The 16,484-nt window shown below is 40.2% G+C and overlaps 1 protein-coding gene across 1 annotated transcript; it reads left to right on the top strand.

Moving 5' to 3' along the window:
• On the top strand, nucleotides 1-16,235 carry kcnj19b (potassium inwardly rectifying channel subfamily J member 19b). The gene is made up of 3 exons (XM_053511442.1): nucleotides 1-666; nucleotides 14,348-14,564; nucleotides 14,783-16,235. The coding sequence occupies exons 1-3, from the start codon at nucleotides 1-3 to the stop codon at nucleotides 15,379-15,381; spliced, it is 1,482 nt and encodes a 493-aa protein (XP_053367417.1). The 3' UTR covers nucleotides 15,382-16,235.
• The last annotated feature ends 249 nt before the right edge of the window (nucleotides 16,236-16,484 follow it).

Here is a 16,484-nt window from a genome sequence, read left to right as displayed (position 1 = left end):
ATGTCAGCCATCAGAAGGAAATTCGGAGAGGAGTACCAGGTTGTGAACACAACCCGAGGTTCGTCTTTCCCCGCGCCGGCTAAGCGCAAGAGGCAGCGCTTCGTGGAGAAGAACGGGCGCTGCAACGTGCAACACGGCAACCTGGGCGGCGAGACGAGCCGCTACCTCTCGGACCTGTTCACCACGCTGGTGGACCTGAAGTGGCGCTGGAACCTGCTGATCTTCTTGCTCACCTACACGGTGGCATGGCTTGTTATGGCCTCCATGTGGTGGCTGATCGCGTACGCACGTGGAGACCTCGGCCGTGGCCACGACCCCGACTACACGCCGTGCGTGGCCAACGTCTACAACTTCCCATCCGCTTTCCTCTTCTTTATCGAGACCGAGGCCACCATCGGCTACGGGTATCGCTACATTACGGAGAAGTGCCCCGAGGGCATCATCCTGTTCCTGTTCCAGTCGCTGCTGGGTTCCATCGTGGACGCGTTCCTCATCGGGTGCATGTTCATCAAGATGTCGCAGCCGAAGAAGCGCGCCGAGACGCTCATGTTCAGCCAGGACGCAGTGATCTCGCAGCGGGACGGCAAACTCTGTCTCATGTTCCGCGTCGGGAACCTTAGGAACAGCCACATGGTGTCGGCTCAGATCAGGTGCAAGCTCATCAAGGTAACGCATGCGCTATGTCATTCTCTAACCAGGCACAATGCAAAAAAAAAAAAAATCCAACATTTCATTAATTATACAGGATGACTCAAGGGTCTCCATACATAGGGGGAATTAACACAATTACAGTACATGCGTAAAACCAGATGTGTTAACAGGAGAGCGTCATGAGTGGGACAGATGTCTGTGTTTGTTTACAAAGATGATCATGGATGTTTTGGAAAAAGCGGTTTTGCTTAAAAAGTGTTACTTTCTTCTATGTATGGACACTTTGGGGACATCCTGGGAAAATCAGCGTTGCTAAACTGGCACCCAGTGTTTATTTAAATATAGTTTCTTTTACTCCTACATGTTACCTTAAGCTTTGCTGCTTTGATTGACTTCTTATACACTGATGTGGTATGAGCATGTAATTACTCTCACATCTGCTGTGTAAAAACATGCAAAGTTAGATGAATGCAGAAGAATGAAAGTCTACTGCGGAAGTTTATTATCAAGCGCTGAAGGCGAGAGGAGTAAATGTTGTCATATATTTTATTATGCAACTCAGCATCCTCACATTTTATAAATCATCACTGTATCATGAAGCGTTAAGGAGAGCAGATGTAATAATGTTGGCTCATATCCCTCATCCTGTGAGTCAGCTCGCTGTAACTGGACACAACACAATAATCTTCTTAATTCGTTTTAGGGTTGGAAATCTGAGCAATAACCGTGCAGTCATGGACGAAAGAATAAAGTATTGTATATACTCATGAAGGTAGCCTTATTGATCTTTATAAAACGAGATGTAGAGGACGTTTGGTAAATGAAGTTTTTTTTGTTAGTTTTTTTGCTTAAACATGTTATTTTTCTTTATGTGTGGAGAGTTTTGCAACAGCATGTCTGTTTTAATATAAAAAAATCATAAAACATTATCACACTGCATTCATGTATTTCCTTTTAATTAGTGTCCCTTATATTTTGTGACCTTACTTATCTACATGATATAACAAAGTTAAGAAACATGTAATAAGGAGCATTACACATGTAATATAGTGAGAACTGTCAGGAGTATTCTTTATATAAATAATAAGAATAGCGCAGTAATATACAAGTGTGAATTTTTTCAGCAGCATTGAGGTAATATTTACTTTATCATCTGTGTCCAAACGGTGGTAAAAAAAAAGCCAAACATTAGTAGTTGCTTAGCTTGTTCAGTCATTTGATTTCACTTAAATCTCTGAATGTTATTTATTTAACTTTGATGGATGTGATAAAACATGAGCTGAAAGGAGGAATCATTTTTGGCTTTTATTGATCTTTGCTTGTCTACAAGTATGCATGACTGACTCAACTCAACTGGACTATTCAAATGAGCTAGTAAATAAATACATTTACACGACAACCACAGTAACCATACAGTAAATGCTTACCATATGTATTAGTCCTTAAGGCCAAAGATAACATGCATGGATAGACCCAAAGCAGTGACATTCCAAACATCCGTTTTTACCCAAAAAGCCTTGCAGTGGAGTCTGTATATCTTGTCTACATATGCAGTTTCCTCTGTTTTTGGCAAGCTGTCAAAAACTGCCAAAGCCCCGTACTTTAAAGCCAAGGGAGTGGATCGTTATACCTTTGAAATGCAGCCTAGAGGAATAGCTTGAGCGACAGGGACGTAAAGATGTGCTGCATCAAGCACATGGTAAAACTCAAGGTTACTCTCGCTTATATGAAGTGTAAACTAAATATATGGCAACAGTAAATTAAAATAAATACGCTAAACCGTGTGAATAGATAAGTCATGGCATTTAATATTTAGACGCAGTTTAAATAAATGAATGTAATATATACATGCGGTTAGAATAATTGCGTGTCCGATATATCTCTGCCTGCGGCTTTCTTTCTGCTATGTGCTTAGATTAATTTTTCATTGGACAGACCTGGAGTGTGAACAGTCACCATTATCTAGGAAAAAAAACACATTATCAGTTTAAGCAAGATGGTTCGCTGTTGTATATTTTTTCATGACTCCCTAATCCAATTTTCACTAAGGGGAAAAATTGAAGGAGGGACAGGGGAGGAGGGGATTAGAAGAATAGAAGAGGAAGCAAAGAAAAAAAGACAAGTGCAGGCTTGAAGGACAGATCAAGAGGGAGTATAATGTTCAGAGCAGGTGTGTGTGCAGGCAGTGGGGGGTACTCTGGGGTCTGGGGAAAATGGGAAGTGATTGACGGCCGGTTGCTGACAGCAGTGGATAAGAACAGGTGCATTGCAGAGAAGGTAGGTAGACTAACTTTAGGTGCTCTTTTCCTTCCTCCCTCCCTCTCCGTCTTTCCCTCTCCCTCTCTCTCTCTCTCTCTTTCCCATTCCCTCTTCTGCTATAATCAAAACAGGACAATAGATTAGAGATCTGAGGACCCACAGCACTAGCAGCACATCATTGCACCAGATCATTGTGCAGAGTAAGCACTCTGGCCTGCCCCAGAGATTTACACACTTACTGTCATTGTTTTTCCATTTGCTCTAACCTCATGTGTTGGCTTATCCCAATGACAGAAACAAGGGAGCCAAGTGTTTAACACATGACTGAACTCAATTATTCTAACTGCAAAGTAGGAAGTGCTTTCAATACATTAGAATAATTCGAGTTTTGTAAAAGAGATTACATTCTATAGATCGATTCTTTTCCAGTGGCCTTGGAATTATTTTTGCAGTTCAATTTCTTATAGATGTTGAGTTTCAAGCAACCCATACATCTACAAAATGTGAATCATACTCTCATGGCACATCAAAGAAATAACTTTGAAAAATGGAAGAAAGTAAAGGGCGCGCTATACTACAATGTAGCATTGCGAATGACCTCACTGAGCTGTATTTTCTCTCCCGTTTCATTATTCAGTTATTACAGTATGTATTATAGGTTTGTGTACAAGCAAGATGCGGTTTTGTACAAGGGGCGTTCAAGTCAAACCAGTATTTTGATTGTGCAGAATAACAGAACACAAATATGAGGGTAAAACATAAAACATAGGTATCTATGTTTCTCTATATAATCCCCTACTACACTAATGCACTTATCCCAGTGTTTTACTAGTGCAGGAACACAATCAAGGAAAATAGGTTCCTTGCCATGATCAGACTGCCTGCTTCATGTCTGAAATCCTGGACTCCTAGAAACTCCTTTAATGGCCCAAACATTGGAAATGGCTTGGAGCAAAATCAGATGTGACGAAAACTTCTAGCTAAGTTCCAGCAATGTTAAGCCTAAGTTAAGTCTTTGTCACATATACTGTACATTCCTGCACAGTGAAATTCTTTCACCTTATATCCTGCATAGCTGAGGGCAAAATGCAGGGTCAGCCATGATATGGCACCACTGGGATAGATAGGGTTAAGGGCCTTGCTCAAGGGCCAAATAATGGCAACCTGGTGTTTGAACCGCTGACCTTCCGTTCAGTAACTCAGAACCTTAACCCTCTGAGCGCTACCACTGGGTCCAATGTACAGTTCTCACAAACAGATGCATCTCTTCCCCAAGTTGGCAACAAGTTATCTGTCGATTTTCAAGGATAAGATCTTCCACTTGCTGAATTTTCACAGTAACTACTGCAGTGGGCACTGAGCTGCTTCGGCCAAGAATGTCCCTTACAGATGTATGGCCTTCTTTAAAATGCTTGCACCATTCAAATATTTTACTGTGACTGAGAGAATGATCACCTACACAAAATAGGTGTGTTCTACATAAAAAGTGAAACATTGGATAAAGTTTTACATCATAAAAAAATCCAGATGCGTGCTAAAGAATGGCATATGGAGAGAAAGCCTAAGTGACGGCATAGATCCTAATAAAGAGGGAAATATTGATGTGCTACATTTTGCACATCTTTTCATATCTTATATGGGGTTTGAGTGCCTGTTTTTTTTTTATTTATTAAAAAAAAAATTCTGACACCTATGGTTTTAGTTTTTATTTTAAATAATATTTGCCCTACCGTACTGTTGATAATGTTATATACTGTATGTTGGAGACATAAAACCTTGGCTTATCAAGTATTCACATCGGTATATAAGTTAATTTCTCTCATAATGTAAAAATTTAAGTAAATGTTTCATACTATACTATGTTTAATACTTGTCTAATTAATATTAAGGAAAACACACTTTGGGTGGTGGGGAATTTTTCAAAAACCCAACCCATCATCACAGCCTCAATGAAATCCTTTTAGGCACACTGCAGAACAGAGCTGTGAGTCATAGGTGAACTGTCGATTCGATTTGGGCATTTAAGTTTTTGTCTTTATTCAATGCAGTAGCACTAATGTTTAATGTCTGATTTGTTTTAAGTAGCTATGTTTATTACAGGTTTTAAAATCTACTGAAAGTTTCTAATAACACTGAAATGCTGTGTAACTTGTGTTGTCTATTTTTTAATGTCACCCCCCTCCTTCCCCGCTTAATTTGCAGTTCCACTCCAGTCCAGTAGGTGGTGGTATTGCGATAAATAATTAAAACCCATGACTTAAATTAGACAATTGATTCAGTTTCATGAATTGACCAACAATATATAAAAGACATAGTGATGTAGTGGTTAGCCCTGTGTTCTCGCACCTCCAGGGGTGGGGTATGACCTCGCGTCGGTGTGCTTGGTTTGTGTATTTTCCCCATGATTGGTGGGTTCACTCCAGGTACTCCACTTTCCTCCCACAATCTGAAGATATTCAGGGTTAGGATAATGGGTGTTTCCAGTGTGTGACTTTGTGCCCTGCAATGGATCGGCACCCTGTCCAGGGTGTACCCTGCCTTGTGCCCCAAGTCCCCTGGCTCTGAACAGGATAAGCATTAGAGTCAAATAGAGACAAAACAGAGACAAATCCACAATTAGCTTTTTTTTTTGGTAACAATAGCTGTCTGTGCTGCTATGGCAGTATATAACGAAACAATAGCTTTCCCTCATAATGACTTGAAAACTCAAAACAATCAAGTTAGATGAAAACTTATTGACGAGATGGGCTGACTAATCCGACTAGATGATTGATTAACTGCCAAAAATGGCAGCTCACCCACAGGAGACTGACATCACATACAAATCTAACAGCTTGGCAAGGCACGTCCCGGAGTGAGGTTTCACTTCAAACTTGCCTATACCAAATATTGATTGGTCAAAATGGTTGATTAAAAAGACACATACAGTCAATCATATTTGAACATCGTAGCATTTTATATTTTGTGTTATGTGAAAAATTGTGACTTTGGTTTATCAACTGGGAAAACACTTCTCACTTAGGATCTCGGTCTTCCAAAGTCATTTCACTAAATTACACAGCAGAACAAACACAATTCATCTTGATGAAAGAAAGTGAGAGATGTTAAGATTTAATGCCATTACTGTTTGCACTTTCACTTCATCAATGTCTTGCATTGGCCAGTCTGACTTTAAGGATTGGGTGTAATCAGGTTGCTCATCCTGTAGTGTCATCAATTAGTCAACAATCATCAATCAAGTGATAAATGATAATAAATGAAAGGTTTGCCAGTGATGAAACATCTTCCCTTCTGTTAAAATGATTCATTTCATTAATAGAGGAGTCAAAGTGTAATCATGATAAACAGACCTGGTATAAATGAAAGATTACTACAGAGAATTTATATTTACATAATTTAAACTATAACTGGCATGCTGTCAGTAATAAACCTTGTTGTGATGGTAATTAGGAAGGTGCAGAGGCAAACAGCTGAGCAATTTATTATTTTAGGCATTAAGGGAATCATAAAACGGTAGCGATACAGAAAACTTTGAAAGAAAGGTAGCAACAGAGATTTGTGCTTGCTGAGTACTTACTCAATACGGTAGAGTTGGTAGAGCCTCACATGTCTCTGAACAGCTCAGTTCTTCATGGCATGGATGGTGGATGTCGGAAACATTCCTTTAAGATTCTAGTCTATGATCACATGATTGCTTCATGCAGATTTTTGGGGTGAATGTCCATGCTGCAAATCACCTGTTATATCCCACCCCACGGGTGTTTTACTGCAGTGGTACTCAACCCTGGTAATAGAGGACCACCTTTCTTGTACATTTTAGTGTTTTCTCTGCTACCAACCTTTTCTCAATTGGGAAAAAAACTAAAATGTGCAGGGAAGGTACTCTGTTCACTTCAGGTACAACACTGAACTTATTGTTATGTTCACCAAACCAGCTTGAGATTACTTTTGCTTTGTGACAGGATTATCATTCCTGAAGCCATTAGAAGAGATACACATACTCACATCAGCTGTGGCATTCAAGGGATGATTGACTAGCAGAACAGAAAGTATGCCAAGAAAACATTCTCCACTTTTTGTTGGTGCCAAGATTAAACTCTACCGTCATTGTGTGTCAGCAGAACTTCAAGAAGAAGAATCATTATGCCAGGCTACATTTTCACAGTCTTCACCTGTCTAGTTATGGTGAGCCTGTGACCACTGCAGCCTCAGCTTTCTGTTCTTGGCTGACAGAAAGGTCCTTTGCACCATTCTATGTAAACCCTAGAGACTGCTGTGTATCAAAATCCTACCAAATTTTACACCAAAATCACTGACATCGACCATCAGAATGAGGGGAAAAAATGTTCACATTACCTGCAGCTGCTGACTTGTATCTGCGTGATTATGTACGTGTTCAACTATAGACACATTCAGCTCGTTCACATTTTTTTAAAAAAGTGAAAGAATTACTGGTATTGCCTGAGTTTAAGTAAACCTGAATGTCTCTGTTTATTTTGCAAATTTATTCATCGTGACTAACAAAACTAAAGATGACTAAGTGATGCAGTGCAATAACAGAACATCAAATAAATGGGTTTATGCGAGTTTATGAGAAATGGCCAATGTTGCTGTTAAACACGATTGCATGCAAACATGTACACTGTTTTGCACATTCACTTAGAGAAGGATGTGTAACCAATGGGTGGGACCATGATGGCTTTAATGCTGCAAACAGTACTAGGAACCCCGTTCTAATTAATACAAACAATTTAATCTCTTTCCCAGTGCACTCTAAATTCTATAGCATGTTGGATTAGCTGATGATGAGAGACATTTCTACAATCTATCTGGATAAAAGTAGCTAGTTGATCGGAATATAATAAGTCAGAAAGTATATTTTGTGTTGTTGCTCTTTTGGCTGCTCCCGGCAAGAGGTCACCACAGTGGACCATCCGGTCCGGACATTCATGCTTGGCACAGGTTTTACGCCGGATGTCCTTCCTGATACAACCCTCCCATTTTATCCAATGGCTGGGGTTTGGACACTGGCTGGGAATTGAATTTAGGCAAAACACTTACCACTGTGCCACCAGTGCCCGCAGAACTTATAATTTTTGTATTTCTTTTTTCTTATCCGTTCTGTCTGTGCCATCAGGGAAGAAAGTTTCATAGATGTGGTAGCCTGGTTATTAAGTATGTTTAGTTCATCAGCTGAATTTATTTTATTTCCACATAACATTGCCGAGCCTTGGCCTGACCAACTGAAGCAACTCCAAATAACATAAAACTCCATAACACTCCCTTCCGAGGCTTGTACAGTGGCCACTATGCATGTGTGTGTCTCACTTCATGCCTTCCCTTCTTACCATGAGGTGTCCATCGTACTGTAATAGGGACAATCTGGAATAATACCACATGAGATTTTTTTCCATTGTTTCAAAGCACAGTCTTTATGCTCACATTTAGCCATATAGTGACAAGTGGTTTTCATATGGCCATTTCATGGCCATACAGCTGTTTAGTCCCAATTAAGTGATCTCCAGTTGCATTGTGTTTGTGGAATTGCTCTTACTTTTTTCCCAATAATAACATACCTGCTGTTTCTCCTCTGAAAAATTCTGCTCTTGACCCACCAGTCTATCCATTTGACTGCAGCTCTCTCTAAAATAACTACATTCTTCACTAAATTCCAATTGCAAACTGCAAGCCCACAACATTTGGCTCCTTCGTCCCCCAAGGACCAAACTGTGTTTATTCAGAAACAGCCTTCTGCCCTGCTGCTCCTCATCTGTGGAATTCCCTCCCAGACCATTTACACTCCCCGCCATTTCTGTCTGCTTTTAAATCAGGCTTGAAAACTTACCTGCTTACTGAAGCTTCTAGTTATTTGCTTTTTTGTGTAAATTACATGTTTATTTTTATACAAACAGTTTGAGATGAGTTTGCAAAAAAGTGCTATAGAAATAAAATGTCATATTATTATTATTATTATTATACTGTCCTTTTTTTTTTTTTTTACTTTTTCTCCCTGGCAGTGCATACACCCCTGTTTCTTCTCTCAGATAAAGTTTTTTCTTGTCTTTTTGTAGTTCTGAGCAATTTCCCACACAAAACCCTTCATCAATGATAATGACTAAATCAATGATGTTTTCAGAAATTATATTATTGATTCAGCAAAAATGACACGGATAATTGTGTCCTAGGCTGAGATTGCCACATGATTTGCATGCTCAGTTACAGGTCTGTTTATTTTAACAGTCAGCCAAACTAAAACCCACACATAAGCATTTACTGTTGAGTTCTTATAAATTTGTTACATGCTGTATACTTAAAAGTATGAAGCATTCCAAAATTTTATGCATTTACTCTAGTATTAGGTATACCATATAAGTGAATTGTTGTAAGAAAACATCCTTAGGGTATAATGATGTACACAATACATCAAGCTCTTTCTTCCCCAAGTTGTTGCCATATTTTATTAATCAAATCATGTGACAAAGCATCAGTGCACAAAGCAAGATCATTTAAGACATTTGTCAAGGTTGCTATACAAGCAACTCGAGAGCCCTGACCTCAACCCCACTGAACAAATTTAAAATGAACATCAGACGCACCGCAGGCCTTTTCAGCCAACATTACCTCCTGACCTCACTAATGCTGTTGTGACTGAAAGAGCAAATCCCCACAGCCACACTCCAAAATCTAGAAAGCCTTCACAGAGGAGTGGAGGTTAGTTGTGATGAAAGGTGTCCAAAAACTTTGGGTCTTATAGTCTGTCTTGCCATGGACCACCTACTATCTAGCTCTTACGAAGTTGATAGTGTAAGGGCTAGCAGGTGCCTGTAGACGCCATCACGCTAAATCACAAGGCAGCCAAAGACAGAAAGTAATGATTACCCACACATGATCTCACACAAACCCACAATTGGCTAACAGGCTAGTGTTGCTCTGATTGACATGAGAGAGAGCAAACAGAGCAATTCTGTCCAATCTTCCTGTCTATAATGTCTCAAATGGCTGTAGGCCTGTCAGTCTTTGAACTCTCTCTCTCTCTCTCTTTCGATCGAGATACCATATAATATGGCAATACTTAGTTGACAGTGAGTCCGACCCCATCTTCCCTCCGCACGTGTCCGATACATCCTGGAGCCCGACTTCTCGTTGGAGTTTTTGTTGCATGGAGGCCTCTAGCTGCTGCTGAAGATGACCCTGTATGGTCTCCTTGGGGATGCATGTGGTGATTGAAGTGAAACTGTGATGACCATGAAGATGGACTCGGCTGACGCAGGCAGTTCTTCTGTGATGACTTGTTACTGCAGTCACTCAATGGTTAAGGACCGAAGTTTTCTCAAACAGTTTTGTATCTGAGACTCCAACAACGAAAGTGGACTTTATACTAACTTAAACACCTTTCACAATATACAGACTTTCACCCTCATAGCACACAGAGGGCTGTAACAGGGCTTGATTTATGGTCGTGCTTTCTGGTATCCCTTAAATGAGGATGGGTTCCTCTCATGGTTTCTTCCTATCCCCATCACAGGGAGTTCTTCCTTGTCACCCTGCTGCACACCAGGAACAAACTGATATAAAAAGTATAAACTTTTATTACAGGTATTAAATGTTTCTAAAGAACAATTTTATTCCATGAAGCTGTTTTGCAACAATAATCATTGTTAAAAGCACTATAGAAATTGAAATTAAATTAAAATGAGTTGCATTCCTCCCACAGTCCAAATACCTGCACATTAGGCTAATTGGCGATCCCAAAATTGAGCCACAGTGTGTGCTTGTGTGTGTGTGTGCCCAGAGATGGATCAGCACCCTGGGATAGGCTCCAGGCTGCTTCGCCCTGTATCAAAATAAGCATTATAGAAAATAAAGTAATTAATGAATTGCATTATTTATGATATCCTGATGATATCCTGAGGGCAAAGTCTTGTTGCGCTATAATAAAGTTTGTGTATTACACCTGCAATTTATAATCCTTATTATTATTTCCAGTATAATCAAGAAAAAATCCAGCTCTTTGTTAGGTTTTGTTTTGTGACGCTTTAGTGTTGGACACTTCTTGGTCTTGTAAAAGTATGAATCTTCATTTTGGTTTTTATCTTAAGTGTGTTAGTGTTACAGTGACGCTGAATACTAGTATAACTTTGTAAGAAACATTTGGCTTTACAAACACTAGGGAAGCATTAGACTGTGTGTATGTGGACCTAGGTCTGTGAAGATGAAAGACTGGGTAGGAGTCCCTACAGCAGAGTTTTAACGTTGCCCTCTTGGGTGCTCGAAAAGAGAAGAGAACGTCTTCTGTAGCACATTATGTAATATTTCTGGAGACAGATGCCACACTGTGAAGTGGGACCTCATACCTGTACGGTAGGGTTGTTGCTACTTCTCAAAGCTCACATTTAATTCAGCTTCCAGAATGCTTGCTAATAACCTTGAGGGCTAGTGAACTTCTGATGTATGTTTTTTTCTCTCAAGTGAAATAGGTCTTGATTTAATTTTTTTTATCACAGTGAAAGTGCAGGGCACACAAATGTTTATAATACTTGCTGTATAAATATCAAGCGACCAGTGTATTTCAGTAAGGCAGTTTTTATGCAGTGGTTAAAAATCATAAGCAGATCTATGAGCACAAAAATGCAATTACTTTGATGGAAATAATAACAGCTGGTGTTTTTTTTTTTCAACATGATAGATGACAAAAATCTTTTTTGTTCGTTTTTGAGAGGTTGCTGTAATGTAAATGAATCTTCGCCTATATTTCAGTCATGTATTAAAATATACAATGATGAGCCATAAAATTAAAAAGCAAAACATTATGCGCATTATGCATAGGTTCTCCTTGTGCCACCTGGCCAGCTCAGGGCATGACTCCACAAGACCTCTCTGTGGGTGTGCAGCGGTGTCTGGCACCAGGACTATGGTAGCAGATCCTTTGGGTGCTGTGGGTTGCGAGGTGGGGTCTCCATGTATCAGACTTGTTAGACTAGATGCTCTGGTACCTTTGTGTCATTGACTTTTTTCGGCGAGTTGTGCTGCATTAGGTTTTCTTAGGGATCTGATCGGCAGGCTGACCTTTGGTACTCGCGGCCTTCGATTATCTTGTCACCATGTCACTGGTATATAATTAATAATCAGTATTAATGTGTTAATGTTATGGCCGGTCGGTGTATGTATACGAGCATGGATTGCATACATGCCTACGTACTGTATGTATGTGAATCGTGTTGTATTAGAGCTAATCCATGTAAAGCATTGAGGATGATGTGTGGGTACTGTGTCTTTCCTGTGAAAAGTCTCACCTCTTGGTCTGGGTACACCACCACGAGTGCAGCTCAGTCTGTTCACCATCTGGAGCGATAAGCACATACAGCCAGTTCTGTCCCACTCTCCCGCCAGTCCCTTATGTTCATGTGCAAAGGCACATCTCAAAAGACTACGTTCTGGAATAACCTAAACTACGAATTTATCAATACCAGGTTTTTTCTCCCCAAACTGAGTAGAATACTCATACTGATACTAGCCATTGCACACACTCAAATGAGTAACTTCCTTAGAATGCCTTATGCAACATTTTGTTTAGCTGTGTTTATGCTGGTTGCTGCATGAGCACCTCTTGTTTCAGTTTTATGTTTAAGAAAGGTGGCACGAAGCAGTATGAGCAAGCATGATGATTTAAAATAAGGGAAAGGTACTGTGAATACCAGTGCTTGCAGAACTGAAATGCTCTCATGCACTAGAATTGCTCTGTACACTAGCGTATAACTTAAACACTACACTCTGCTCATGATTCCAAATTAGTAGCACTTGTTTGTCTTAAATACATCTGTGCACAGTGTCTCAGTACTCAGTCATTTAGTTATTTTTTCAAAAATGTAATTCGTTATTCAGACAATTTATGTAATCTGTAGGCCAGACAGCAGTGATTCCCAATCCGTTAGTGTGTGTATGTATGTGTGTGTGTGAAAGTCGTCCTACAAGCCCCGCCCCAATAACCCGCCCCCCATTGTTACTCCTGTTGTTATACCCCTATCTCACCTATGCGGTTTATCTATGCGTGGGCCGACGTGCGGAAAGATGGAAACGTAATCACAGCGCCAAAACTTGCGGTAAATCATGATGAACCATACTTACGGCCACCGCGTGAGATAGGGGAATTAGTAGTTAACAGATAATGGGCCAAAATTCGCTCAGTGATGATGGTAAAATAAGGTTTCAACTTAAACAGCATGCATGAGGAATCACAAAGGAGTTTTCATTTTTGGCAATTGAAACGTACTCTAACTAGTTACTTTTATTAGAAAGCAACACTGTAACGTAACTGATTACTTTTTAAAGACAGTAATTTTGTAATGTAATTAGTTACTGTACTTTAAAATGTAACGTCCCCCAACACTGATAAGGAGTGAAAGCAAGCAGCTCTAATTTACACCAAAGAATCAGCTCTCCTGTAGCTTATAAACCAACTGCACATAAAAGTCACTGCGAAGTTTTAGAGCTAGAAGGAAGATCTATGGAAGTGCTATGTCAAGTTGTGCATGGTTGTAATTCAGCCCGCCTGTTCAGCTCAGCACTCTATGAGGGCTGTACATTTTACATTGTGTCCTGTGAAATTATGGAAGGAAAGTCTATTTTGAAAAAAGAATAAATGTACTCTTATACAACAGGAGTGAAATATAGTTGGGATGTTAGTGTAGGATCATTTTCACCCACCTGCTGACAAGTTTCATTCTGTTCACAGCCTAGATAATCAATCAATGCATCAATCAATCAATGCATCAATCAATGCAACAATCAATAAAATAAATAAATGTTACAAGAAATAAGAGGGGTAAGAAAAGAAGGAGAAGGATATGCATACATGCATGCATATTCTAAAGTTAATAAGAATATTAAGATTACCAATAAATCTGTTGCTCTGATTTGTCATGAATTATTTGAAAAATGGTCCAGTTAGAAATTCCATCAGCGAGTCTCCACTGAGATCTGAGCTTGGCAACAATGCAGATGGCAAAAAACAGGGTGTTCCTTATGTTGATTAATGTCCTCATATCTAAATTACAGATTTTCTGTACGTCACATTTCAAAGCCTAACGAGTAAAATTGGATTCACTTGCTGGAAGTAGACTTGTGCTTCTTTTCAGCTCCCTCTTTTTCTCTCTTCACGTCGGAGTTAATGTATTACCCCGAAACAGCACATTAAGCTCTCTATTGACTTTACACCTTAATCTAAGTGATTGTTCTGTGCATTCCAGGGCCTGTGTTCTTGGATGAGAATGTATAAAGAACAGAATTTATTATCTGTGTTCATGAAGAAAATCTGGCTCATATCCAGATACCAGGGTTGGGGGGGGGTCAGTGGCCCGGAGGGGGGTTTGGGGGGGGGGACATTTTTGGAAAGGGCATTACCTGAGCAGCATTTTTTATTCTGTCTCCTCTGCTGCAGTCTCGACAGACTCCTGAGGGGGAGTTTCTGCCCTTGGACCAAAGAGAGCTGGATGTTGGGTTCGGAACAGGCGCTGACCAACTCTTCCTCGTCTCTCCTCTCACCATCTGCCACGAGATTAATCCCAAGAGCCCGTTCTTCGACCTCTCGCAGCGCTCGCTCATGAGTGAGCAGTTTGAGATTGTTGTTATCCTTGAAGGGATAGTGGAAACCACAGGTTAGCATCATATCGAGATCACAAGACACACAAAATGGATTGGGGTTTAAATGATTCATGTCAAGCCATTATGTGGTCAGAGAAAACCATGATAAATATAGATGCACTCAAAGGTAAAAGCAGTGCTTCACTGCTTGTCTGTTCTGTGCTATCTTTTTTCCATGCTGGATTGATTGCCTACTTTACCCCCACCCTCTCTGTCTCTCTGTCTCTCTCAGGTATGACATGCCAGGCTCGGACATCTTACACAGAGGATGAGGTGTTATGGGGGCACCGCTTCCTTCCTGTTATGTCTCTAGAGGAGGGTTTCTTCCGAGTGGACTACTCGCAGTTCCACAGCACCTTCGAGGTGCCCACACCTCCATACAGTGTAAAGGAGCAGGAGGAATCATCTTGCCTGCCTTCCCCTGCTCCTCCTCTAACCCCAACGCACGGAGATCTGCGAAACCGTAGAGAGCGCATCTTCTCCCTTGACGCTGCCTCCCACACTGAAGGAACGACTTCAAGGTTGCCCAGCAAGCTTCAGCGTATGAGCTTCAGAAATGGTAAAGAGGCCGGAAAAACCAGCAGTACACAAGCAGCCGAAAAAACATCCAATACGGGCGACCCCCAACGCTCAACTGGAAGGCTGGAGGAGTCCAACAACCAGATGAAGGCAGAGCCACACATCCTGTCGGCAGGAGAGCTGGAGCATCACAGACTGCCTCTAATGCCCACTTCTGTGCCAGGGCCCAACCTCAACCAGTTGCCAGCAGCTGGCGGCTGGCCCGAGGACAACCTGCCTGAGAAGCTGCGGAGGATGAATGCAGACCGCTGAGTCATAAGCCAAAATTCTGTCCACTTATTCTCATCATGAACCAGACTGATGAACCCAGAGGCTTTGGGAAGGCAAAGCTAAATCTGAAACACGCATTCAATACAAACATTAGCTGGACTATACTGTGATTCTTTAAAAACTACTACACAAAGGAAACAGCCATGTCTGTCATCATCAAACCGATTACGTCTTTATCCGTCAGCATTCTATTCGGTTTAATGTAAGCTTGTTTTAGTGTGAAATATTTACGTGTCATGCTCTTCATTTATCTATGCTTGACTGATGAAAGCTGAAATAAGTTCTTGGTTTAGTTCGAATAAGGCATGTACCAATAACCAGTTCTAAAATGCAGCAATGAATATATAAATATACATTTATTTAACATCCGCAATCTTATTCTGTAGTTAGAAAAGGTCTCAGTATAAGAAAGCCAAAATGTACTGCACTGCACTGCACAATTTTGAAGGCAGCATTGCATGTATATTTCTAGCAAAAGCAATTCATTACCAAGGAAAAAGGGTAAGCTGATTCATTATATTACCTTTCTAACTATAACCACTATTTTAAACTCCCAGTTGTTGTTTTTTTTAATCCAAGCTGAGATGTTGTAACAAAAGTCACATGCACCGCTTACTCGAAGTGACATTTAATGGCACTACGCTGAATGCAATGCCTGCTGAGATTTTGCAAATTTCAAATGCTGCCAGCAAAACAGGAGCCAGTAAGTATGCAGTTATTTATTGAAATGTAATATAGTGATACTATTATAAACTATGATAAAAGGTTAAGCAATTAACGCGATATGAAATGTTCATATCTGCACATATTTATTTCTGATAAATCTATATTTTCAATAAGGCGGTTAGAAATGATTTAATTAAGACAATACATTATTGTTATGATTTACTATTATGTTTTATTATTAGGGTTTAAAGTGTGAAATATCTTCCTTACATATACATTTTTTTCTCATTAAGACGTTACTTCAACTACACTTAACTCTTCTTCTGAGATTTGTTTGAATATGTGAATTACACCAAGTAGACCTCATAAGGCATACATAGTGACTAAAATGCTTCTCCTGTCATTGCTATACAGACAGG

Source organism: Clarias gariepinus, chromosome 14 (genome assembly GCF_024256425.1).
Source record: "Clarias gariepinus isolate MV-2021 ecotype Netherlands chromosome 14, CGAR_prim_01v2, whole genome shotgun sequence".
NCBI classification, from domain to species: domain Eukaryota; kingdom Metazoa; phylum Chordata; class Actinopteri; order Siluriformes; family Clariidae; genus Clarias; species Clarias gariepinus.
Note: the sequence above shows the minus strand (reverse complement) of the source record. Positions and strands in the feature narration are given on the sequence as shown.